Here is a 26,862-nt window from a genome sequence, read left to right as displayed (position 1 = left end):
GGGGGAATCCTCCATCTGCAAGATGAAGGATTTCTAAAAGTTAGAGTCACCTCAGCTCAGGACACCTTAGGGGCTGTCCTGCCTGGCCAGTGACTCCTCCTTGTTTTTCTCATTATCTTCTCCGGCCTTGCCGCCAAAAGTGGGGCCTGGCCGGAGGGGGCGGGCAACTCCACTAGCTGGAGTGTCCTGCTGGGTTGGCACAAAGGAGGTGAGCCTTTGAGGCTCACCGCCAGGTGTGACAATTCCTGCCTGGGGGAGGTGTTAGCATCTCCACCCAGTGCAGGCTTTGTTACTGGCCTCAGAGTGACAAAGGCACTCTCCCCATGGGGCCAGCAACATGTCTCGGTTTGTGGCAGGCTGCTAGAACTAGTCAGCCTACACAGACAGTCGGTTAAGTTTCAGGGGGCACCTCTAAGGTGCCCTCTGTGGTGTATTTTACAATAAAATGTACACTGGCATCAGTGTGCATTTATTGTGCTGAGAAGTTTGATACCAAACTTCCCAGTTTTCAGTGTAGCCATTATGGTGCTGTGGAGTTCGTGTTTGACAGACTCCCAGACCATATACTCTTATGGCTACCCTGCACTTACAATGTCTAAGGTTTTGTTTAGACACTGTAGGGGTACCATGCTCATGCACTGGTACCCTCACCTATGGTATAGTGCACCCTGCCTTAGGGCTGTAAGGCCTGCTAGAGGGGTGTCTTACCTATACTGCATAGGCAGTGAGAGGCTGGCATGGCACCCTGAGGGCAGTGCCATGTCGACTTACTCATTTTGTTCTCACTAGCACACACAGGCTTGTAAGCAGTGTGTCTGTGCTGAGTGAGGGGTCTCTAGGGTGGCATAAGACATGCTGCAGCCCTTAGAGGCCTTCCTTGGCATCAGGGCCCTTGGTACTAGAAGTACCAGTTACAAGGGACCTATCTGAATGCCAGGGTGTGCCAATTGTGGATACAATGGTACATTTTAGGTGAAGGAACACTGGTGCTGGGGCCTGGTTAGCAGGGTCCCAGCACTCTTCTCAGTCAAGTCAGCATCAGTATCAGGCAAAAAGTGGGGGGTAACTGCAACAGGGAGCCATTTCTTTACACAAGCCCCCCCCAGCCCACAGGCCAGGAGACTCAGCCCAAGCTGGGAGAGTCTTCCTAGTCTGTCAGGCGAGGAAGAGTAGGAGAAATAGGCTGGTTAGTTGCAGGGCCTACTCTGCCTTACATCCTTCTGTTCAGGTCATTCCCTTTGGGGAACTGACCTACTTCCACAGTGATAGGACCTAGTCTGAATTGCCTCTTGTCTGCCTCTTCAATGTCTCCACCCATTCTTTCAATTTTGGTCTTAGAGGTATCCACCTCTGCTAACCTTATCTTGGCCAGGGTTACCCCTAGCTTACCCAGAGAGGTTACCCAGAGCTGGAGTAACCCCACCATGACCAATAGGGTCAGGGGGCCTAACTTGCTATTTGGCATGGGGTCAGACCACCATGCTAAGGATAGTGCAGCCATAAAGGCTAACACCCAGCAGAGGCCACTGACAGCTGTCAGTGCCCAGAACCACACCTTTAGCTCTTCACCTAAAAGGGAAGGGGCTAAGTTACAGGCTTCTTTGGGTTCAGGTTGCCTGTCTGCTGTATTGGAGTGGGGGGTTACCACATCTTGTAGTAAACACCCTTCTTCCACTCTTTCTTCTGTTAGCTGAGGAGCCACCCACTCAGGTTTAACAGTTGCCTGACTAGCCAGGACTTCTTGTGGGTCAGGTTGGACTTTATCAGGGCCATTTTTGGAGTTCTCCCCTACTGGAGCAGAATCTCCTTGGCTTGCTGTAACCTTGGCTAAAGGTTGTCCACCCTTCCTACTCTGTTTTCTTTTCTTCTTCTTCTGGGGCCTGCTTGCATTTACTGCAGAGGCAGGACTTCCAGAATCCTTGGGAGAGGACTGGCACTGGACCAGTTCCTCTCCTGAGCTCTGACTAACCTCTGGGTAGTCATTTCCAAGGAGACAATCAAGGGGGAGGTCGGTACTGACTACTACCCTTCTCCAGCTAAGAGTGCCACCCACTTCTATGGGCACTAAAGCCACAGGCCTCTTAGTGACCCTGTCTAGGCTAACTCTTACCCTGGCAGTCTCACCTGGGATGTACTGGTTTGAGAGCACCAGCCTGTCATGCACAATAGTGTGACTGGCACAAGTGTCTCTCAGGGCAGTGGTTGGGATTCCATTCACCAGTAGGTGGTGGAAGTGTCTTCTTCCCTCTGGAATCTCCAACTCACCTGTTGGGCCCTGTTTCCAGTTGAAGGCTAGGAAGACCTCCTCATCTGAGGAGTCATCTCCCATGGCTACACTGGTTACCCCAGGAATTTTGTTCTGGGGTTTGTTTTTGGGACAAGAAGTGTCCTTGGTGTGGTGCCCAGACTGTTTACAGTTGTGGCACCATGCCTTAGTGGCATCCCAGTTCTTACCCTGGTACCCACCTTTGTTTTGGGTTGTGTCCTGGGGCCCACCCACCTGTTCTGATTTTTGGGGGCCTACAGAGGACTCTTTTTCTTTGTTTCTAGTGTTACCCACTTTCTCCTGGGGAGTTTTTGTAACCCCTTTCTTTTGGTCACCCCCAGTGGAAGTTTTGGTTACCCTAGTCTTGACCCAGTGGTCTGCCTTCTTTCCCAATTCTTGGGGAGAAATTGGACCTAGGTCTACCAGATACTGATGCAACTTTTCATTGAAGCAGTTACTTAAAATGTGTTCTTTCATAAACAAATTATAAAGCCCAACATAGTCACACACTTCATTTCCAGTTAACCAACCATCTAGTGTTTTTACTGAGTAGTCTACAAAATCAACCCAGGTCTGGCTCGAGGATTTTTGAGCCCCCCTGAATCTAATTCTATACTCCTCAGTGGAGAACCCAAAGCCCTCAATCAGGGTACCCTTCATGAGGTCATAAGATTCTGCATCTTTTCCAGAGAGTGTGAGGAGTCTATCCCTACACTTTCCAGTGAACATTTCCCAAAGGAGAGCACCCCAGTGAGATCTGTTCACTTTTCTGGTTACACAAGCCCTCTCAAAAGCTGTGAACCATTTGGTGATGTCATCACCATCTTCATATTTTGTTACAATCCCTTTGGGGATTTTTAGGATGTCAGGAGAATCTCTGACCCTATTTAAGTTGCTGCCACCATTGATGGGACCTAGGCCCATCTCTTTTCTTTCCCTTTCTATGGCTAGGAGCTGCTTTTCCAAAGCCAATCTTTTGACCATCCTGGCTAACAGGGGGTCATCCTCACTGAGAGCATCCTCAGTGATTTCAGAAATGCTGGACCCTCCTGTGAGGGAAGCAACATTTCTGACTATCATTTTTGGGGACAGGGCTTGAGAGGCCCTGGTCCCCCTATTTAGGACTGGAAGGGGGGAATTGCCCTCCAAGTCACTGATTTCTTCCTCTGTGAAGTCATCCTCAGAGGGGTTGGCTTTTTCAAACTCTGCCAACAGCTCCTGGAGCTGAATTTTGGTAGGTCTGGAGCCAATGGTTATTTTCTTTATATTACAGAGAGACCTTAGCTCCCTCATCTTAAGATGGAGGTAAGGTGTGGTGTCGAGTTCCACCACATTCATCTCTGTATCAGACATTATTTTGCTAAAAGTTGGAAGACTTTTTAAAGAATCTAAAACTGTTTCTAGAATCTAATTTCAAACCTTTAACAAACTTTTAAACTCTAAAAGACAATGCTAAACAGGGACTTAACACACAAGGCCCTAGCAGGACTTTTAAGAATTTAGAAAACGTTCAAATTGCAAAAATGAATTTCTAATGACAATTTTGGAATTTGTCGTGTGATCAGGTATTGGCTGAGTAGTCCAGCAAATGCAAAGTCTTGTACCCCACCGCTGATCCACCAATGTAGGAAGTTGGCTCTGTATGTGCTATTTCAAAGTAAGGAATAGCATGCACAGAGTCCAAGGGTTCCCCTTAGAGGTAAGATAGTGGCAAAAAGAGATAATACTAATGCTCTATTTTGTGGTAGTGTGGTCGAGCAGTAGGCTTATCCAAGGAGTAGTGTTAAGCATTTGTTGTACATACACATAGACAATAAATGAGGTACACACACTCAGAGACAAATCCAGCCAATAGGTTTTTGTATAGAAAAATATCTTTTCTTAGTTTATTTTAAGAACCACAGGTTCAAATTCTACATGTAATATCTCATTCGAAAGGTATTGCAGGTAAGTACTTTAGGAACTTCAAATCATCAAAATTGCATGTATACTTTTCAAGTTATTCACAAATAGCTGTTTTAAAAGTGGACACTTAGTGCAATTTTCACAGTTCCTAGGGGGAGGTAAGTATTTGTTAGGTTAACCAGGTAAGTAAGACACTTACAGGGCTTAGTTCTTGGTCCAAGGTAGCCCACCGTTGGGGGTTCAGAGCAACCCCAAAGTCACCACACCAGCAGCCCAGGGCCGGTCAGGTGCAGAGTTCAAAGTGGTGCCCAAAACGCATAGGCTAGAATGGAGAGAAGGGGGTGCCCCGGTTCCGGTCTGCTTGCAGGTAAGTACCCGCGTCTTCGGAGGGCAGACCAGGGGGGTTTTGTAGGGCACCGGGGGGGACACAAGCCCACACAGAAATTTCACCCTCAGCGGCGCTGGGGCGGCCGGGTGCAGTGTAGAAACAAGCGTCGGGTTCGCAATGTTAGTCTATGAGAGATCTCGGGATCTCTTCAGCGCTGCAGGCAGGCAAGGGGGGGGTTCCTCGGGGAAACCTCCACTTGGGCAAGGGAGAGGGACTCCTGGGGGTCACTTCTCCAGTGAAAGTCCGGTCCTTCAGGTCCTGGGGGCTGCGGGTGCAGGGTCTCTCCCAGGCGTCGGGACTTTGGATTCAAAGAGTCGCGGTCAGGGGAAGCCTCGGGATTCCCTCTGCAGGCGGCGCTGTGGGGGCTCAGGGGGGACAGGTTTTGGTACTCACAGTATCAGAGTAGTCCTGGGGTCCCTCCTGAGGTGTTGGATCTCCACCAGCCGAGTCGGGGTCGCCGGGTGCAGTGTTGCAAGTCTCACGCTTCTTGCGGGGAGCTTGCAGGGATCTTTCAAGGCTGCTGGAAACAAAGTTGCAGCCTTTCTTGGAGCAGGTCCGCTGTCCTCGGGAGTTTCTTGTCTTTTCGAAGCAGGGGCAGTCCTCAGAGGATGTCGAGGTCGCTGGTCCCTTTGGAAGGCGTCGCTGGAGCAGGATCTTTGGAAGGCAGGAGACAGGCCGGTGAGTTTCTGGAGCCAAGGCAGTTGTCGTCTTCTGGTCTTCCGCTGCAGGGGTTTTCAGCTGGGCAGTCCTTCTTCTTGTAGTTGCAGGAATCTAATTTTCTAGGGTTCAGGGTAGCCCTTAAATACTAAATTTAAGGGCGTGTTTAGGTCTGGGGGGTTAGTAGCCAATGGCTACTAGCCCTGAGGGTGGGTACACCCTTTTTGTGCCTCCTCCCAAGGGGAGGGGGTCACAATCCTAACCCTATTGGGGGAATCCTCCATCTGCAAGATGGAGGATTTCTAAAAGTTAGAGTCACCTCAGCTCAGGACACCTTAGGGGCTGTCCTGCCTGGCCAGTGACTCCTCCTTGTTTTTCTCATTATCTTCTCCGGCCTTGCCGCCAAAAGTGGGGCCTGGCCGGAGGGGGCGGGCAACTCCACTAGCTGGAGTGTCCTGCTGGGTTGGCACAAAGGAGGTGAGCCTTTGAGGCTCACCGCCAGGTGTGACAATTCCTGCCTGGGGGAGGTGTTAGCATCTCCACCCAGTGCAGGCTTTGTTACTGGCCTCAGAGTGACAAAGGCACTCTCCCCATGGGGCCAGCAACATGTCTCGGTTTGTGGCAGGCTGCTAGAACTAGTCAGCCTACACAGACAGTCGGTTAAGTTTCAGGGGGCACCTCTAAGGTGCCCTCTGTGGTGTATTTTACAATAAAATGTACACTGGCATCAGTGTGCATTTATTGTGCTGAGAAGTTTGATACCAAACTTCCCAGTTTTCAGTGTAGCCATTATGGTGCTGTGGAGTTCGTGTTTGACAGACTCCCAGACCATATACTCTTATGGCTACCCTGCACTTACAATGTCTAAGGTTTTGTTTAGACCCTGTAGGGGTACCATGCTCATGCACTGGTACCCTCACCTATGGTATAGTGCACCCTGCCTTAGGGCTGTAAGGCCTGCTAGAGGGGTGTCTTACCTATACTGCATAGGCAGTGAGAGGCTGGCATGGCACCCTGAGGGGAGTGCCATGTCGACTTACTCATTTTGTTCTCACTAGCACACACAGGCTTGTAAGCAGTGTGTCTGTGCTGAGTGAGGGGTCTCTAGGGTGGCATAAGACATGCTGCAGCCCTTAGAGGCCTTCCTTGGCATCAGGGCCCTTGGTACTAGAAGTACCAGTTACAAGGGGCCTATCTGAATGCCAGGGTGTGCCAATTGTGGATACAATGGTACATTTTAGGTGAAGGAACACTGGTGCTGGGGCCTGGTTAGCAGGGTCCCAGCACTCTTCTCAGTCAAGTCAGCATCAGTATCAGGCAAAAAGTGGGGGGTAACTGCAACAGGGAGCCATTTCTTTACAGTGAGTATGTGGTCATTTTCCTGTCATAGTTTCTTTGCAACTTGAAGTTTTTAAGGTGAGTACTAAAAGGTGATGTCATTCTTTTCAAATTGAAAAATACATGTTCGATGGCATCTGTCGCTGTAGATACACATGTTGTGCATAGCCCGCCATCTGGTGTTGGGTCGGAGTGTTACAAGTTGTTCTTCAAATTTGTCCAGAGTTATCTCATTGTAAGTTTAGCATTCACCTAAGCCTAAAAAACTCTCTATCTTTCTTCCTCTCACTCTTTCTCTCTTTGTTTCTCTCTTTCAATCTTTCTTCCACTCACACACCACTCAGACCCTTACGCACCCACTCACAGACCCACTCAAACTGTGAACAACCCACTAACGGACCCACTCAGACACTGACGCACCCACTCATAGACCCACTAAGACCCTCACCCACCCACTCAGGCACACTCAGACCCTCACGCACCCACTCTTAGACCCACTCACATACCCACCCCAACACAGACGCTCCCACTCCCAGACTGTCACACATCCACTCACAGAACCACTCCGATCCTCCTGCATCCACTCTCACACCCAGAGCAGTCCTCTCACACCTATTCTCAAACCCAGAGAGACCGACCCTTCTGCCGTGCCGGCGCAGGTATGGCTGTGTGTGCAGCATTTGTTGGATTAATGTATAGCAATTAAAATTACTTCATGTTAAAAAAAAAAAAAAAAAAAGAAATTCATTGAAAACAAAAACAAATGTTACAGGAACGTTATAGTTAGGAAATATTATTTTAAAAAACATAGAAATTCATTAAAAAAAAACTAAAGGTCACAAGGACGTTATAGTTAGGTTCCTAATTTACTCATACAGAACCTTAGAAATTCAGCACTTCTAGTTAGTTATTTCAAGTAACTATAACTTGCACCCAAAGAGAACCATAACACGTACCCTCACATGCACTGCTAATTACCCCAGATGTTACAGCAATCATGACACCTTTTATAAGGTCATTTAAAAATATAAATGAAGCATTAGTAGTCAAATTAATGAAGATAAAACTATGCATGGCGGCGGTACAAGTTATAGTTACCTTAGGGCTCTGTGGGGCTTCATGCGAATGTCATAAACATTTTGGCACTCACAGTCCAGCTGATCTGTTTGGGCTATTTTGTAGAAGTAAAGATGATCAATGGAGCATCTATGGTGCCATAATTATCTAAAACTTGTGAGTTCTAAAACCACTTTCACTTGGTTTGTGGGAACCTCCGAAACAAACAAAGCTTGGATAATGACTGCTAGGGACTGGTCTACCCACAGCCTGCCTGGTTGCCATGTTACACCAGCGAGCTCTGCTTAATGTAGCACTTGCTTGCATTAATTCTTTCACCCTAAAGCACCTGCAGAACCTTCTTAAGAAGGTAACAACAAACAAGCAATGAAGACCACTTTGTCCTCTGAGTACACAACATCGGAAATTCTCCAACCTAGCAAGGCCACTGTTTACTAGCCACTGGAAAGTGCTGGGGACTTTCTTTAGCTAAGTAGAATCACACAGAACTGCTACTTTCCCTCTGGGGGGTTACAAATGCCATTTTTCTTTCTTGGTACCAATGGTAAGCTTAATTTTGCTGTCAGCACTGGTTAAACTGAAGGTATTGAAGCACTTTGTGCTAGTTAGCTTATCCACAAGTGCACCACTTTGAGGGATCTGATAGTCCACAGGATTTTGTTTTACTTAATTTAGATTGCTATGCAAAAAAACAAATCAACACCAACAGACTTGCCCATGGACTAGAGGGGCCTCTTGGTGATCTTGTGGCCCAACCTTCTGTCCACCCCTGCCTTAATGCCATTCTGTTGATTATCTGACATCCTATAGATGCAAATCTTAACTGGAAAAATGTCACCAGTGTGCATGCTGGAAGAAAGGGTCTGAGAATTTTCTCAGAGCCATCCTGCATTCTTCTTGTAGTATAGGTGTCCGATTCGGAAAGATAATGTAATTATTCCAGTGAACTATACTATAGAGATGCCTATGTAGCAAGCTGTGGTTGAGCTTACTTTCCTTGGCATTGTGAACTACCAAGATCTCACCCAGCCTGTTGATGACTTAACCATATTGGGGGTTCCTGGCCTGCACCTAAGTCAATTAAGTTACTGACTTTGATTATCTACCCAGAACAAAGAAGGGTGTAGCCCTAACACAAATAGGCATTGTCGTGTTCTGGTCACACTATTCCTTCGGCATCTCTTGGTAAGCCTGAAGGTAACTTTTTGCCTTGTGCCATCTTGTGCCTAAGGCCAAGCATATAATATACCACATCATTCGTTGGATACCTCAAGGCTCTATTACCAATCCTCCACCTCTAAAATTAGCAGGGGCTGGCAAGGTACTTATTCTAGAGTTAAAGTTGGCTGGAGCCCTCACCCTTCTGTTGTACTCCACAATATGTAAATTGCAGGAAGATGTACCATTTCCTCCTAATTGATTGTTTTTAAGCACCTATCACGCTCTTGAGATTTTTAATAAATCTTCCAGTTAGAGCTTTGGTTTGTGGATGGTGAGACATGGTAGTAAACTTACAGGTTACACCAACCAAGTCCCGTGCAGCCTTCATGTAGATTGGCATGAAGTTTGTTCCACAGTCAGAAACAACCTCTCTGGGGAGAGAAATCTGTGAAATAAAGCCAATCTGAGTTTTGACTACCACCAATGCAGTCTTGCTCTGAATCTGAGCTGCTTCTGTATAACTTACCAGGTGGTTGGATTCTGCCAAAATATATTAAATTCCAGACATTGTATGGGGCTGAAGGGGACTTGGAGTGCCCTGGTCTGCATTCCATAACTACAACCCATTTGGCAAGTAGAACATGAGCAAGAATATTACTCAATTTCTACACCTATTCCTTGCAGTAAAACTGAGAGAAAAGTCTACTTTTAACTCTGAACTGTCAGACAAAGAACCCTCATTGCTCAGTTGCAGGAGTTTGTTCTATTGCATCTAGGAGACTATAAGCTTGTTGTAATTTCAGTTTCCGGTTCACAGGGTTCGCCTGAGAGGCGAACTGTTTCACTATTGGGCTTATGCAGGGGCATTCTGAAATAGCCCTTCTTGGGTAGAGCATTCAGATTGATTTTTTTGACAAACTCAAGTTTTCTCAGAGCCCCAGCTTAAAAAAATGTCTGAAACTTTGGCAGGCTCCCCAGATATAGCTTGGGTCTAGTGCTTGTATTTCTGACTCCTCTGCAGAGATAGGTATCTCTAGTCAGAAGCATCCTTTGAGGAATCACCATCTTCCTTGATGGCTGTCCTGCAGGAGTTTGTGCTCTTGTACTCAGTTTCCACAGGTTTACAGTCACTAAGGTAGTTTGCCAGTAGAAAGTCTATGCTGAGGTTGTCCCATTTTCTAATCCATACTTCTCTGCTTAGTCTTCAGATATGTAGCTTTTTTTTGGTGATCAGGTACTCAAAATCCTCACCATTCGTAATGATCCCATGATAGTAGCCTTGAAGAATAGCCTTGGATGGACCTACTACAAGAGTGTCAACCATACGTTGGCTAGTATCGATAGCCTGCAGTGAGTTAACGTGGTGCCATCAACCCAGGCAGAGTCCAGGTGGTGTTGGCTGCTGGTAAGGATTTGAGCCTTGATTCCTCTGTTGGTCTCCTAGCCATCAGCCAAGATCAGCACTATTTCAGAAGGACCAATCTGGCAATCCTCTTTTCATAATGGAAACGTGCCAAGGTGTGCTGCAGGTTACTTGGCATCATTGATCTGAAAATAAAAAAAAATACTGTTTTAGCTCTGCTGGGCCAACACTCAAAAGGTTCCCAATGAAGAGCAGATTAAACAAATTCAACTTTTTAGTCATTCCTCTTCGTGTTACTAGTCAGACTCTTACGAAGCCATGCACAACTCTCTCTCGATGTACTTTTGGCATCTTCTCAGCACTCTGGCACTATTTTAATGAAGTAAATAGCTTACTCAAGAACTCTCCCTTCATCACACATTTGTTAATAAGTGAAGAGTACTGCTTTTCCATACGTGTCTGTGAGATTCTTATTTGTGAACCAGGTGCTTCCTCGCCCATTTTAGGTAAAATTTGCCTATTTATCTGCCTCTGCCCTACACGTAGCTGCAGCTATCGGCACCCTGGCCTTGCTCAGCACAGCCACATAATCATTCCTCATACCCGGCAAGATATTTTGAATGTCTACCCTGTTTCAGGAATATTAAAGTGAATTAGCACACATGGTGCTCTGAAGCTTAGTGCCTGGAGTCTCTATTCAATGGATTGAGGGGGCTCTAAATCAGGACTCCTCTAAATGAACCCTACAGCCCATGTTTGGGCCAGCTTTACTTCCGTTCAGAACCCAACCATTGTTCAAGAAGTTGCATAAAACTCTGATATGGAATAGAGCAGGATTGAAATATACACAAAGGGGTAATGTGCGATTGCTTGTCCAACACTAGTCTCTGTGCATGTGCCCTTGTGAGTTTGAGCACTTTTGATTTTGGAGCCTGCTCTTTGAAAAAAGCTCCTAATCACTTTGAAAGTGATCTGTGCTTCTGATGTTTACACCTGGATAAAGTATGTGGTTCTTTATCTAACTTCTGAACCCCCTTTCCCTATTTGTATGTCTAGTAATTTGAGTGACAAGGTGGAAACTATTTAGAAGTATGATTTGATGACTTCAGTCTGCAATGATTGCTTTGCATAATAGTTCTTACCATAACATCATATATTTGTATTCTGTTCCCACAGACACTGTGCTTGCTTTGGATGTGTTCAAGAAAGGTTTGATGTTCTCCAGCTGTGGTAAGGTATGTTCTGCCTGTCTCTGCAGGGGGCTCTGTTTCGTTTAGAATAGAGAACAGTGAATCAACCAATCAATCAGGATTTGTGTAGCGCACTAATTACCTGTGAGGGTATCCTGGTGCTGGGTCCAGCTACTTGGTGTTTCAGTCAGGGAGCCAGGTCTTGAGCCCCCTTCTGAATCCATGGAGAGAGGGAGTTATTCTGAGGTGGATGGGGAGGCTGTTCCAGGATTCCACAGCAAAGTAGGAGAAGGAACGGCCTCCACTATTGCAGCGGCAGATGTAGGGTGTGTGAGAGAGGGTGGCGGAATGCAGGGGTCTGGCAAGGAAGTGAAAGCTGAGGCAGTGGTTTTAGGTATGCTGGTTCTTGATTGTGAAGGGCTTTGTAGGCATGGATCGGCATCTTGAATTGGCTTCTTTTGTGTACGTGGAGCCAGTGGAGTTTTCCCAGGCGGGGGTGATGTGCGTCCTTCTGGTGAGGTTCAGCATGAGCCTAGCCACTGAGGTCTGTATGATTGGTAGTCTCTTTGTGAGGATTGATGTGATTCCGTCGTACAGGGTGTTGCCATAATCCAGGCGGCTGGTAACAAGTGCTTGTGTGGCAGTGGGTTTGGTCGAAACCGGTAGCCAGTTGACAATCTTGTTTAGCATGTGGAGAATGAGGAAGCAGGCAAAGGAAACTGCATTGATCTGGCTCTTCACGGTGAGTTTGTTGTCTAGGACAATGCAGAGGTTTTGGGCTTGGACCGTGGGGGGTGGTCCCAAGGTGGCGGGCCACCAGGAGACATCCCATGGTGAGGTGGTACTTCCGAAGATCATGACTTCAATTTTGTCTGTGTTGAGTCTGAGGCAATTGTCTTACATCCAGATGGAGATGCTGTTCATTGAGAGGTGGAAGTTGGCTTTTGCAGTTGAGGGGTCTTAGGATAGTGAGAGGAAGAGTTGGGTGTCATCAGCATATTAGATGATGTTGAGTGTAAAGAAATGGCTCCCTGTTGCAGTTACCCCCCATTTTTTGCTTGATACTGATGCTGACTTGACTGAGAAGTGTGCTGGGACCCTGCTAACCAGGCCCCAGCACCAGTGTTCTTTCACCTAAAATGTACCATTGTTTCCACAATTGGCACAACCCTGGCACCTAGGTAAGTCCCTTGTAACTGGTACCCCTGGTACCAAGGGCCCTGATGCCAGGGAAGGTCTCTAAGGGCTGCAGCATGTCTTATGCCACCCTAGGGACCCCTCACTCAGCACAGACACACTGCTTACCAGCTTGTGTGTGCTGGTGGGGGGAAAATGACTAAGTCGACATGGCACTCCCCTCAGGGTGCCATGCCAACCTCACACTGCCTATGGCATAGGTAAGTCACCCCTCTAACAGGCCTTACAGCCCTAAGGTAGGGTGCACTATACCACAGGTGAGGGCATAGGTGCATGAGCACTATGCCCCTACAGTGTCTAAGCAAAACCTTAGACATTGTAAGTGCAGGGTAGCCATAAGAGTATATGATCTGGGAGTCTGTCAAAAACGAACTCCACAGCTCCATAATGGCTACACTGAATACTGGGAAGATTAGTATCAAACTTCTCAGAATAATAAACCCACACTGATTCCAGTGTTGGATTTATTAAAAAATGCACACAGAGGGCATCTTAGAGATACCCCCTGTATTTTACCCAATTGTTCAGTGCAGGACTGTAAGGAAATGCCTCCTTGGCATGGTTACCCCCTGACCTTTTGCCTTTGCTGATGCTATGTTTTGAATTGAAAGTGTGCTGAGGCCTGCTAACCAGGCCCCAGCACCAGTGTTCTTTCCCTAACCTGTACTTTTGATCCCACAATTGGCACACCCTGGCATCCAGATAAGTCCCTTGTAAGGGGTACCCCTGGTACCAAGGGCCCTGATGCCAAGGAAGGTCTCTAAGGGCTGCAGCATGTCTTATGCCACCCTGGAGACCCCTCACTCAGCACAGACACACTGCTTGCCAGCTTGTGTGTGCTGGTGAGAGCAAAACGAGTAAGTCGACATGGCACTCCCCTCAGGGTGCCATGCCAGCCTCTCACTGCCTATGCAGATATAGATAAGTCACCCCTCTAGTAGGCCTTACAGCCCTAAGGCAGGGTGCACTATACCATAGGTGAGGGCACCAGTGCATGAGCACTGTGCCCCTACAGTGTCTAAGCAATACCTTAGACATTGTAAGTGCAGGGTAGCCATAAGAGTATATGGTCTGGGAGTCTGTTTTACACGAACTCCACAGCACCATAATGGCTACACTGAAAACTGGGAAGTTTGGTATCAAACTTCTCAGCACAATAAATGCACACTGATGCCAGTGTACATCTTATTGTAAAATACACCACAGAGGGCACCTTAGAGGTGCCCCCTGAAACCTTAACCGACTATCTGTGTAGGCTGACTGGTTCCAGCAGCCTGCCACAACCGAGACATGTTGCTGGCCCCATGGGGAGAGTGCCTTTGTCACTCTGAGGCCAGTAACAAAGCCTGCACTGGGTGGAGATGCTAACACCTCCCCCAGGCAGGAGCTGTCACACCTGGCGGTGAGCCTCAAAGGCTCACCCCTTTGTGCCAGCACCGCAGGACACTCCAGCTAGTGGAGTTGCCCGCCCCCTCCGGCCACGGCCCCCACTTTTGGCGGCAAGGCCGGAGAAACTAATGAGAATAACAAGGAGGAGTCACTGGCCAGTCAGGACAGCCCCTAAGGTGTCCTGAGCTGAAGTGACTCTTACTTTTAGAAATCCTCCATCTTGCAGATGGATGATTCCCCAATAGGATTAGGGATGTGACCCCCTCCCCTTGGGAGGAGGCACAAAGAGGGTGTACCCACCCTCAGGGCTAGTAGCCATTGGCTACTAACCCCCCAGACCTAAAACACGCCCTTAAATTTAGTATTTAAGGGCTCCCCTGAACCTAAAACTTTAGATTCCTGCAACTAACAAGAAGAAGAGGACTGCTGAGCTGAAAAACCCCTGCAGAGGAAGAACAGAAGACACCAACTGCTTTGGCCCCAGACTTACCGGCCTGTCTCCTGCCTTCCAAAGAAACCTGCTCCAGCAACGCTTTCCAAGGGACCAGCGACCTCTGAATCCTCTGAGGACTGCCCTGCTTCAAGAAAGACAAGAAACTCCTGAGGACAGCGGCACTGCTCCAAAAGAACTGCAACTTTGTTTCAAGGAGCAGATTTAAAGACCCCTGCAACTCCCCGCAAGAAGCGTGAGACTTGCAACACTGCACTCGGCGACCCCGACTCAACTGGTGGAGAACCAACACCTCAGGGAGGACCCTCCGGCGACTCCAAGACTGTGAGTAACCAAAGTTGTCCCTCCTGAGCCCCCACAGCGACGCCTGCAGAGGGAATCCCGAGGCTCCCCCTGACCGCGACTGCCTGAACTCCATTTCCCGACGGCTGGAAAAGACTCTGCACCCGCAGCCCCTAGCACCTAAAGGAACGGAACTCCTGTGCAGGAGTGACCCCCAGGAGGCCCTCTCCCTTGCCCAGGTGGTGGCTACCCCGAGGAGCCCCCCCCTTGCCTGCCTGCAACGCTGAAGAGATTCCTTGATCTCTCATAGGAATCCATTGAAAACCCGACGCGTGTTTGCACACTGCACCCGGCCGCCCCCGCGCTGCTGAGGGTGTACTTTTTGTGCTGACTTGTGTCCCCCCCCCCCCCCTCGGTGCCCTACAAAACCCCCCCTGGTCTGCCCTCCAAAGACGCGGGTACTTACCTGCTGGCAGACTGGAACCGGGGCACCCCCGTCTCTCCATTGAAGCCTGTGTGTTTTGGGCACCTCTTTGACCTCTGCACCTGACCGGCCCTGAGCTGCTGGTGTGGTGACTTTGGGGTTGCTCTGAACCCCCAACGGTGGACTACCTTGGACCAAGAACTGAAACCTGTAAGTGACTTACTTACCTGTGAAACCTAACAATACTTTACCTCCCCCAGGAACTGTGAAAATTGCACTAAGTGTCCACTTTTAAAACAGCTTATTGTGTTTTATGTAAAAAGTATACATGCTAATGTAATGATTCCAAGTTCCTAAAGTACTTACCTGCAATACCTTTCAAATGAGATATTACATGTAGAATTTGAACCTGTGGTTCTTAAAATAAACAAAGAAAAGATATTTTTCTATAACAAAACCTATTGGCTGGATTTGTCTCTGAGTGTGTGTTCCTCATTTATTGCCTGTGTGTATGTACAACAAATGCTTAACACTACTCCTTTGATAAGCCTACTGCTCGACCACACTACCACAAAATAGAGCATTAGTATTATCTCTTTTTGCCACTATCTTACCTCTAAGGGGAACCCTTGGACTCTGTGCATGCTATTCCTTACTTTGAAATAGCACATACAGAGCCAACTTCCTACAAGGACTGACTGGTCTGTGCCAGCCTACTGCTGAGAGACGAGTTTCTGACCCCATGCGGTGAGAGCCTTTGTGCTCTCTGAGGACAGAAACAAAGCCTGTTCTGGGTGGAGGTGCTTCACACCTCCCCCCTGCAGGAACTGTAACACCTAGCAGTGAGCTTCAAAGGCTCAAGCTTCGTGTTACAATGCCCCAGGGCACTCCAGCTAGTGGAGATGCCCGCCGCCTGGACACAGCCCCCACTTTTGGCGGCAAGTCCAGGAGAGATAATGAGAAAAACAAGGAGGAGTCACTGGCCAATCAGGACAGCCCCTAAGGTGTCCTGAGCTGAGGTGACTCTGACTTTTAGAAATCCTCCATCTTGTAGAAGGAGGATTCCCCCAATAGGAATAGGGTTGTGCCCCCTCCCCTCAGGGAGGAGGCACAAAGAGGGTGTACCCAACCTCAAGGACAGTAGCCATTGGCTACTGCCCTCCCAGACCTAAACACACCCCTAAATTCAGTATTTAGGGGCTCCCCAGAATCTAGGAAACTAGATTCCTGCAACTTACAAGAAGAAGAGGACTGCTGAGCTGAAAACCCCTGCAGAAGAAGAAAGAAGACACCAACTGCTTTGGCCCCAGTCCTACCGGCCTGTCTCCTGCCTTCTAAAGAAACCTGCTCCAGCGATGCTTTCCCCAGGACCAGCGACCTCTGAATCCTCAGAGGACTGCCCTGCTTCAAGAAAGACTAGAAACTCCCGAGGACAGCGGCCCTGCTCCAAAAAGACTGCAACTTTGTTTCAGAGGAGCAGATTTAAAGACCCCTGCAATCCCCGCAAGAAGCGTGAGACTTGCAACACTGCACCCGGCGACCCCGACTCGACTGGTGGAGAACCAACACCTCAGGGAGGACCCTCCGGCGACTCCAAGACTGTGAGTAACCAAAGTTGTCCCCCCTGAGCCCCCACAGCGACGCCTGCAGAGGGAATCCCGAGGCTCCCCCTGACCGCGACTGCCTGACTCTAAAATCCCGACGGCTGGAAAAGACTCTGCACCCGCAGCCCCCAGCACCTGAAGGATCGGAACTCCAGTGCAGGAGTGACCCCCAGGAGCCCTCTCCCTTGCCCAGGTGGTGGCTACCCCGAGGAGCCCCCCCCTTGCCTGCCTGCACCGCTGAAGAGACCCCTTGGTCTCCCATTGACTCCCATTGGAAACCCAACGCTTGTTTGCACACTGCACCCGGCCGCCCCCGCGCTGCTGAGGGTGTACTTTTTGTGTGGACTTGTGTCCCCCCCCCTCGGTGCCCTACAAAACCCCCCCTGGTCTGCCCTCCGAAGACGCGGGTACTTACCTGCTGGCAGACCAGAACCGGGGCACCCCCTTCTCTCCATTGAAGCCTACGCGTTTTGGGCACCACTTTGAACTCTGCACCTGACCGGCCCTGAGCTGCTGGTGTGGTGACTTTGGGGTTGCTCTGAACCCCCAACGGTGGGCTACCTTGGACCCCAAGCTTAACCCCTTAGGTGGTTTACTTACCTGCGAAAACTAACATTACTTTACCTCCCCCAGAAACTGTGAAAATTGCACTGTGTCCACTTTTAAAACAGCTAAATGTGTTTTATGTGAAAAGTATATATGCTACTGTAATTATTCAAAGTTCCTAAAGTACTTACCTGCAATACCTTTCAAATGAGATATTACATGTAGAATTTGAACCTGTGGTTCTTAAAATAAACTTAAGAAAATATATTTTTCTATAACAAAACCTTTTGGTTGGATTGGTCTCTGAGTGTGTGTTCCTCATTTATTGCCTGGGTGTATGTACAACAAATGCTTAACACTACTCCTTTGATAAGCCTACTGCTCGACCACACTACCACAAAATAGAGCATTAGTATTATCTCCTTTTGCCACTATCTTACCTCTAAGGGGAACCCTTGGACTCTGTGCATACTATTCCTTACTTTGAAATAGTGCATACAGAGCCAACTTCCTACATTGAGTATGAGGGCCAAGAGGGTCATGTATATGTTAAAGAGGGTGGGGCTGAGGGTTGAGCCTTGGGAGTCGCCACAGATGATGTTCATGGGTTTTGATGAGAAAGGAGGTAGGAGGACTCCGGGTTCAGTCAGCTAGGAAGGATGCAATCCATTTTAGGGTGTCATCTTGGATGCTGATCCGGTGAAGCCTTTTGTTTAGGGTGTGGTGGGAGACGGTGTTGGAAGCTGCTGAGAGGTCGAGGAGGATGAGAACAGCCAATTCCCATTGGTTGAGGAGGGTTCTGATGTAATTTATGGTGGCAATGAGTGGTTTTGGTGCCTTGATTGGAGCAGGAGCCTGTTTGGGTAGTGTCCAAATGATTGTTGTTCTCTAGGTATTTTGTAAGTTGCTGGTTGATAGCTTTCTTGAGATCTTTGTCAGGAAAGTGAAGAAGCGAGATCGGTCGGTAGTTTTTTAGCTCGTTGGGGTCGGCAGGAGGTTTCTTGAGGAGGAGTTTGTTTCCAGCATGTTTCCATTCATCTCGGTAGGTGGCTAAAGTGATGGATGTGTTGAAGATGTTAGTGAGTTTACTGATGATGTTGATTCTGAGATTGAACATGTGGTGAGGGCAGGGGAGCGGGTGATCCTGGGTGGACGGAGCATGTGATGTCGGTGGTGTTTTTTGTGGCTAGCTGGTTCCACCTGGTGATCTTGTGGCTGCAGAGGGTGCCTGTGTGGTTAAGAAGACTGAGGGTGTCAGCAGTGGCAGGTTGGGCCGCAGAGTTTCTGTAGGTTGTGGGTATCTTGTCATGGAAGTAGTCGGTGAGGTTGTTGCAGAGGGCTTGGGAGAGGGTGATGCTGTTTTCAGATGCTGAGGGATTGGAGAACTCCTTGACAATGCTGAAGAGTTCCTTGCTGTGACTGGAGCTGGCTCAGATGCAGTTGGCTACGGCATTCCTTTTGCTGTATTTCAGGAGTCTGGTACCGACTGAGTGAGTTCTTGTAGGCGGTTTGGTCGGTGGGCTCCTTGGGGGTGCACCATCTCATTTCCAGTTGTTTGCAGTTGCGGTTTGAGGTCTTTAGTTCTAGGGTGTACCAGCTAGCTTATTTGGCATGTCTGTTGGTTTTGTGGCTTTTGCTGGGGGTGTGTCTTTCGGTGCTATCCGAGATCCAGGAGGTGAAGTTTTTGACAGCTTGTTGGATGTCCAAGGTGGTGAGGAGGGACTGGGGGGTGGGGGGAGGGGCGTTTATTGGCTTTCGGATATTCTATTCCAGATGAGGTGAGTGGTGCTGGTTGATCTGGTGGCTCGGCTGGGGGGATGGTTTGTAGGTGAAGTGAACAATGGTGTGGTCAGTCCGGGTGAGCTCGGTGGTGTAGCTGTATTTGTTTCTGGCTTAGAAGTTGGGGTCTAGCGTGTCCTGTGTTGTGTGTTGAGTCAGTGACTGAGTTAGGCCGGTGCTGTTCATACTTTCATTTAGGTTGGTAGAGTTGGTGCCATTGAGGTCTCCGAGGAGGATGTAGTGTTTGCTCTTGATGACTTTGAGAGGCAATTAAATCGGGGATGGTGTCACAGAAACTGGGGGGTGCCTGGGGGGCTGTAAGTGAGGATGCCTTTAATGGTGTTTTTTCTGTCTAATCTGAGCTGGGAATAGAGATGTTCCATGATAGTTGAGCGGTTGTTCGTCATGGTAGAGCAGTAGATGGAGTATTTGTGGATGATGGTGATTCCACCTCTGTGTTTGTTGATGTGGTCGCAGTGAACGATCTTGTGGGTATGGCTGCAGTGTTGGCTGGTGTGGAGGTGGCATGAAACAGGATTCTGTGAGGAAGACAACGTCGGGAGAGAGGGTGGTAAAGGTGTCGCATATCTCGTTTGCACACTTGCAGAGGGAACAAACGCTGAGCAGGAGGCAGTGGAGTTGGCGTAGGGAGGTCATAGCCGGAGGGGTGGCTGAGGTAGGGTGCAATGTTGTGTTGATTTTGCAGGAGCAGCACAGTGGCGGCAAGTGAATGGTCCCATTGTGGAGTAAGGAGAGGTGTAGCAGCAGTTCTTGCTACAGGGTCTGGAGTTCAGGGCGGTGAGTTTGGCTCTGGAGTAGTGGTGGATAGGGGAGGAGAAGCTAGGATTCTTGGCACAGGGCACGGTCCAAGTGCGGACGGGCGCTGATGGGCTTGCCTTGGGTACACCTTTGGTGTGCCGTTGGTGTACCTGATGCGCACGGCTGCTCAGATGCCTTCATAAGTAGTCCTGGGAGTTCGGAGGGGGTGGGAGTGCGGGGAGCAGGAAGCTGGGAAACCGTTGGGAAATCAGTAGCAAACACAAGAACAGGGAAACTACTGATATACAGAAAGAGTAACCACTACGCCATTGAATAATAATAGAATTCCTAAAGAATGTGTAATAAATAAAGTAAAATTGAAAATAAAGTAAATACAATTACAGGCAAGGTCCCCGCAGTGGGGCTAAACAGGAAGGGTTGCGACTACAGTGTGGTCCCCAGACTAGGGAAGCCAAGGCAGCGGAACTCCAGCAGTGGGAGAGTGGTGAACAAGGCCAAGGAGGTCAAGTAGTCCTGGGAGGTGGGAGGGGTCATCTGGGAGGGTGGGAAGTGGGGAAAACTGGCAGGAAAATCGCCGGCAAACACAAACAGGGAAACTACCGATATACAGGACGAATAACCACTAAGCCACAAAATAAAAGTAGAAATCCTAAAGAATCTTTGTAATAAATAAAATAAAAATAAAGTAAATATGATTAAAAAGGCAAGGTCCCCATCGCAAGACCGAATAGGAGGGCTCTGGAAGTGTGACATGGTCACCCGACCAGGGGAGCCAAGGCAACTGAACAACCACAGCGTGGGTGCAGCGAACAAGACCAAGGAGGACAAGCGCTGCTCTTACTCTAGGTGTCTTATTCTGGGCCTTCATCAAGAGCCTTCATTTTGAAAATGTATGGGGAGTTTCGCCTGACTTTAGTATGGTATGGTCAGTAAGTGTAAGAGTTTGCTGGGACCTGAATTAACCAATCAGAAGAATGGCCTCACCAGAGTATTTCTAAGGCAGGCTAAGAGCATTTGAAGCCTATAACCCAGGCTCCAACAAAATACACTTTGTAAACATTGCAGTTGTTCTTTAATACCCACATGCAGAACATGCTTTAAAGACCCACTCCACATACTGGAAAGGGCCCCCTCTCCAAAAACCCAGTTATCACTTCTGTGACACTGAGCGAATTTGTTAGAGCAGCAATATTTTCAAGGTGCAGTGCCAAAATCATGGAGGGATGGTCTTGGAGCCTATTCCCTTTAGTGATGCATGTTTACCGTTTCCTTAAGTCTGCAGGGCAGTGAGGCCTGTTTGATTCTCGCACACAACCACAGTTGTGGATGCTGTTAAGGGAATCTGCTAGCACAGGCACAGCATGTTCTAAGACTCTACACAGGGCAGGACCTGCAATTGAAAAATATTCCTAATGTTATCAGGTACTTCTGACAGTCTTTCCTCCTCTTTTTAGTTCCCAGGTGCTTGTTCTTGTTTCAGTTTATTTCCTAAGTAGCTAAGTGAAAATCTTCAGCCCCTGATTTCGATATGAACATAGCAGTGACAATCGCTTCTCTATTTGTAAGTACCATGGCCCATCTGTATCCCTACTTTCCATCTCTCTCTTGCCCTTCCATCCACTGCTGTCTTCACCACAGTCACTCTGTTGTGCAGCATCCCCGGCTGGTAAAACTAGCCTCTTTACTTCTTATGTGCAGTCTTATGCTCCCGAATATAGCTTTCCCTGATCGCTGATATGTACTTGTTGTCATACACTTTATCATGGAGACAATTCTGCGTGACCTCTTCCTCATTAATGCATCCTGCTTGTTACTTTGGTGCCCCAATGTTGCTGTATACTTTCTGCAATTTACCCTTTCATCTCAAAAGTGTGATCTTTTCTGAAACCCCTTGCCCTTTTCTGCTTGTGATGGACTTATCTCACAACTTGTGGGTTACTTCATCCAACTGTCTCTTCCTTCAGCACTAGAATCATGTACAGCTAACTTTGGCTTAGTTTCTATCTTGATCAGGTAAACTATTGCTGAAGCTACCCTGGACTCTGCCTTCTCTCCTCAGGTTAAGCTATGATCTCTTGACAGAAATCCACCCAAACAAAACCCTGTGTTGACACATATGCCTGACTTTGTGTTAAAACAGCATTGTACAGATTAAGAAAGAAAACTGTTGCAGGTGTGCAGTGAATGGAATAGGTTTCATGAGAGTGTAGAGATCTCTGCTTAGATGAGTGGACATTAGCCTCCTTTATAATCTCAAATTATTGGTAAGTAATTAGCAGATAATAAGCACTGTTCAGAGTGAGTGAGGGTGGATAAGTTGTAAGTCACAGCCCATGAAGTCCTCTACTCTATTAACCTGAGTTTGGGGAGAGGTATTTTGGGGAGTGCAGGACATGTGGTTGTGTATTGGATAATAATCTGCCCAACCCCGCCACCCCCACACCATGGCTGAGCTCCCTCTGTTTGTTTTCTCTCTATAGCTGGCTATCAATGGCTCTGCTGAGTTTTCAGTAACATTGAGGGTGTAGATCCACCATGTGCAGGCTTAATGGGGCTGCAGAAGGACGGGGTTTTTATATTGGTATAAAACATGGATGCTGTGTAGTGCCAGTCCATACCACTACTGAGGCATACCTGTGGGTGGATTTGAGGGAGGAGTTTCTGTTGCATTAGGCACCAGAATCGGTGTGATCAGGTAAGTACGTTTTGCTAGAGAAATACTTTCAGGTTTCAAAAGTCCACAAAGTGCATCTTTCATAGGCAGCAATGTTATCCTATGGAGAAAAAACAAATTTTCCATACAGGTATAGTTCAGCGACTTACAGGACCAAACCTCTGGCCTGAAAGTGACACAATACATGCTGTGGACCTTGGGGAACCTGTTTGGTACCCATGCCCTAGTTACCATGGGTACTATTTACTCAGGACTTACAGGGGTGCAAAAAGTTATGGCCAGTTGGGGGAACAGTTGCACCATTTTAGGGAAAGAGACCTAGCACTGGCGATCTGGTTAGCAGGAACCCAGTGCACTTTCAGTAACAATTGCATCAAATACCAGGCAAAAATTGAGGCTGACCATGTCAAAAAAGGGTCTCTTTCCTACAGAGTCCTGGTGTATACACACTTGTGGGTTTAGCACATGAAATATCAATAATTAAAACACTGTTGGACTACTATACACACCCCTGTATCAGTGCTAATCATATAAGGCCTCCTTGTAGCATGAATATGGAGTCTGATGCATGCTGTAAATGGTGGGACAGTCCAGGGTATGCTGGGAGCTATATACCTCTTTTGAGCTCCTGTGCAATTGCAGACTCCTAGCTTTATTCCATAACATCCAGTCTTTAGTCACTCAGGTTCCCCTTAGAGGATGGATCACATGAATGGATAGCGTAACTCAATGCAGAAATACTGCTTTCCCCAATTCCTTGTCTTCCATTCATACATGTTGATTGAAGAAGGATGATTAGGATGTCAGAACAAAAAAATCATAAGACTGAAGGCTGAACATCCCCATTGTGGTCTGGTCACTTTAAATGGTCTGGTCGCTTTAGCCTTCAGGTTTTACACAGGTGAAAGTGCTTTCTCTTTTAGCACTGACCTTTTTCAGAGGTAACTCACAAAGTCAAGGTCCTTCAGGCTTTCGCCAGGCAGCTAATGGGAGCCTTTCCAGTGTTATCAGAAAGTAGAAAAACAGTAACAGAATTCAATGTTTGCAGAAACAAAGTAAAGCCTGAGGCTATATTGGGTGCATGGTAATGGTAACTAGCATCTCAGTTCAGTGGTGTGAAAACACTTGGTGGGGGTCAGATCTCTGTAAATACTAATTACAGATCTTTTTAGTGGAAAGGTTCATTGGGTTTCTAGACCCCCTGACTGCAAGGACACAGTCCATACACCAATTCAAGATAGAAAACCAGTTGACCTGCAATCACTCCCTAACCCACTGAGCAAAGTTTGCACAAAATGTGTTTCAGGTAACGATCAGCCCCATTAGATATTACAGGAATAGTTGCAACCTCATACACTCTGTCAATAATGAACAGCAAATTCAAAAACACTAGAAAATGGAGAATACATTTTAAAAATATATTTTAAATCAAATTCCTAATCTAGTGTACACTATATGAATTGTATCCAAAAAAAGCAAACAAATGCAATGGCTAAGAGGAGTGTGAATAAAAAAAGTACCACTCTAACATGATTGCATTTTATATTACTAAACTATTTCTAGCACAGTAGAAAATAAAACGTGTTTTGAGCTTCAAAGATGTTTCACAACCACATACCTGTTTGAACAATAGAGTTATAGGTTCAAATAGTGTGGCAAGGGCTTGCTTTTCTTTTCACACAAGACCACCAGCTAGACTGATAAATTCAGCCAACCGGGAATCCTAAGCTCCTCTCGGGTAACCTTCATGTCAGAATCCATGATATGATTCTGCGCAACCTATCCCGGTGTCCCCAAACATGAAGGTCTCCTCTCTAACACTTCTTTCCTTGTGTGAGACTTTTATAACCTTATTTCATTGTTATAAAAACCTGAGTAAACAATAATCAGAGAGTGGCATGTTGCCTTTGACACATTTTCATTCTACTAGAGGGTGTTCTTTAAACAACAATAATAAACAAACACAGTTATCAACCTTCAAGAATCTCTGTAGAAATACTTCATGCCTGAACAGATAGCACTTAGATTGAATCCTAAGAATATATGCACACAACGCTTGATCACGTTTCAGAACATAAAAGCATAAACTAAATATGCATTCAATGATTCACACGCATGTACTCTTGATTGACACTTGTACCTAAATAGGGGGATACCTGGGAAGGAAAATAAATAATATTCCTGCCAATGGGCCTTCCTAGACTCCACTGCGTAGATGATGCTCTAGTTATTTTAGATATGCATGCTTGAATTAAATGATTTAATATAACTTTACAGGATAGAAGCGTGCGAGTTTGGAGAATGGATAAAACCACAGGGGAGGTGCAATGTGTGGCACAAGGATCAGGACACACTCATGGCGTGGGCGCTTTGTCTTGTTCAAGGTAAAACTAGTCTTTTGTTTATCTTCTGATTGTACTAAATACTTTTGCTCCCTGCTACTATTGTGTGCCCACATATCCTAAATGCAGCACTGCAGTAAGAGTGTGTCCACCTGCTCAGGAATATTGAGGATGTATAGCATATTAGATGTGCCAGTACAATATTGTGGCAAATTAATCTGCAAGGTCATTGACATTGCAGATGATCCTGTGGCACAGAGGATATTCAAGACTTACATCTTTATTTTTATTTCATGATGTAATCATTTTCTTAGGGTCTTTCAGTTTGCTGAATTAGTTTTAATAAAACACAGTTTATTTTATTTACATTGACGCTATAAAGCTTGTGTATAGATTAAGGTCTGGTTACATGTGAATAAGCTGTTTATCAAGGATATTTCTAATTGCTGGATCATGGATGTTCACGTTAAATGAAACCATGTTTACTTCAGCCTTGAAATCCTAGCCCTACCTGGGACATCCTAGGGCATTGAGAATGATCCTCTTAGCCAATTATCAGCTGATGAACAATAAGTTTCGTAGTCTATGCTTGAACTGTGTTTGCAGTATACCAGCCGTTGCAGAACTGTATTCATAGTCCTCTGTGTGATCCCCTACCTTTCCAATGCTTTCTCTTTACAGTTGGCGTAGCAGGCTGACAAGACTGTAATGAGCCTGTTTTTTTCTTAGGCTTTTGCTTGTGTGGCCTGTTTATGATTATGATCCACATTAATGGTGCCCTTATTCTCTGCACCCTCCCCTGCACCGGTCCAACTAATGTTTTCTCTATACTGACACCACTTTCTACATTCACTAACTCAGTAACTTACAGTGGTGATCTATTGCAGTCATAATATTGTAAAACGAGAGCTCTGCAATTACGAATGGACCCTAGTCACAGATCCTAAAGTAAGAGCGAACTTTTGATGTCCTCATAACTCCTACACTCTGCCTCAATCTACCAAATCCAGATATATGTTAAGGAATGGCTCATAACAGGCTGTCATTTGTGAATATCTACAAAACCACCATGTTTAACATAGCATTACATGTGAAATTGTAAAGCAGGTGTTCGTTTGGAAGGGTATCTTTGCTCTGAAATAACAGATGTTTATTGTTGCCCAACTCAGTGGTACTCATTTTATCAGCTTGAAAGGATGAAAGGTTAAGTGAGGATGTGTGACCTGCCAGGATTCGTTTTTGTGACCATGAAGTCAAAGACAGATCCCTGAAGGGGATGCATTAGTCCTCTGAGCCACCAAGAGGGACTTTTATTGCCTCTCAACCCATCTAATGCAGAGCAACTGAGAACCCCCAACTCACAAGCATTTCAAACCTCCACAACTCTGTGCAGTGCGGAGACATGTATGGATTATCAAGAAAGGGGAAGGAGCCTTCCCTGTACATGCAAGTAAATATAAGGACTAGTGAACGGGCACAATTGGCTTGTCTGTCCTGCACTCCTGAGAACACATTAGGATGGTGATGGGGATGGACTGATACTTGTCCAGACAAAGGTGCAATTGCACAGATGTATACCTGGCACTAACAACAGCTGTACATCGCTCAGCTGGTTTGTTCCTCTGCACAGACAGCACGGTTGTCTCACCCATCACAGATAGCAGAACTATAGTTCACCTATCAGCCAACACAGTTATCCCTCACTTTGCCAGATGCAACTGAGCTACCCCTCAGCTTTTGCAGAACGCCCCTTGCTCTGCTGGATGATATCGCTCTCAGGCAGACAACAAAGTTATCCCTTTCCTATCTCTAACATCAGAACCACCTTTCCCCTGTTGCAGACATCACAGCTGTCTTGAACTGGCTAAAGGCAGTAGAGATATACCTTGCTCTTATGAGCTATCCCACTTCATTCTGGTAGGGGTTACCATGTAACAGGGAACCTGAGAAATGGAGGCCTTGGGGAAAGAGAACCTGGGGGAGACACTTGAGGGACAGGGCCCACAAGGGCTATGGAGACAAAGGTACAGGGATCAAAGGTTCAAAGGG

At 47.1% G+C, this 26,862-nt stretch overlaps 1 protein-coding gene across 1 annotated transcript in view; it reads left to right on the top strand.

Moving 5' to 3' along the window:
• Nucleotides 1-26,862, top strand: part of TBL3 (transducin beta like 3) — a 192,600-nt gene that overhangs the window by 128,049 nt on the left and 37,689 nt on the right. The window contains exons 12-13 of the mRNA XM_069209783.1: nt 11,332-11,390; nt 24,749-24,855. Of these exons, the coding sequence (XP_069065884.1) occupies nt 11,332-11,390; nt 24,749-24,855 (166 nt within the window). The remainder of the gene's footprint in view (nt 1-11,331; nt 11,391-24,748; nt 24,856-26,862) is intronic.

Source organism: Pleurodeles waltl, chromosome 10, assembly GCF_031143425.1.
Source record: "Pleurodeles waltl isolate 20211129_DDA chromosome 10, aPleWal1.hap1.20221129, whole genome shotgun sequence".
Lineage (NCBI taxonomy): Eukaryota > Metazoa > Chordata > Amphibia > Caudata > Salamandridae > Pleurodeles > Pleurodeles waltl.
The sequence above is the reverse complement of the archived record's forward strand: the minus strand, read 5'-3'. Positions and strand labels throughout refer to the sequence as shown.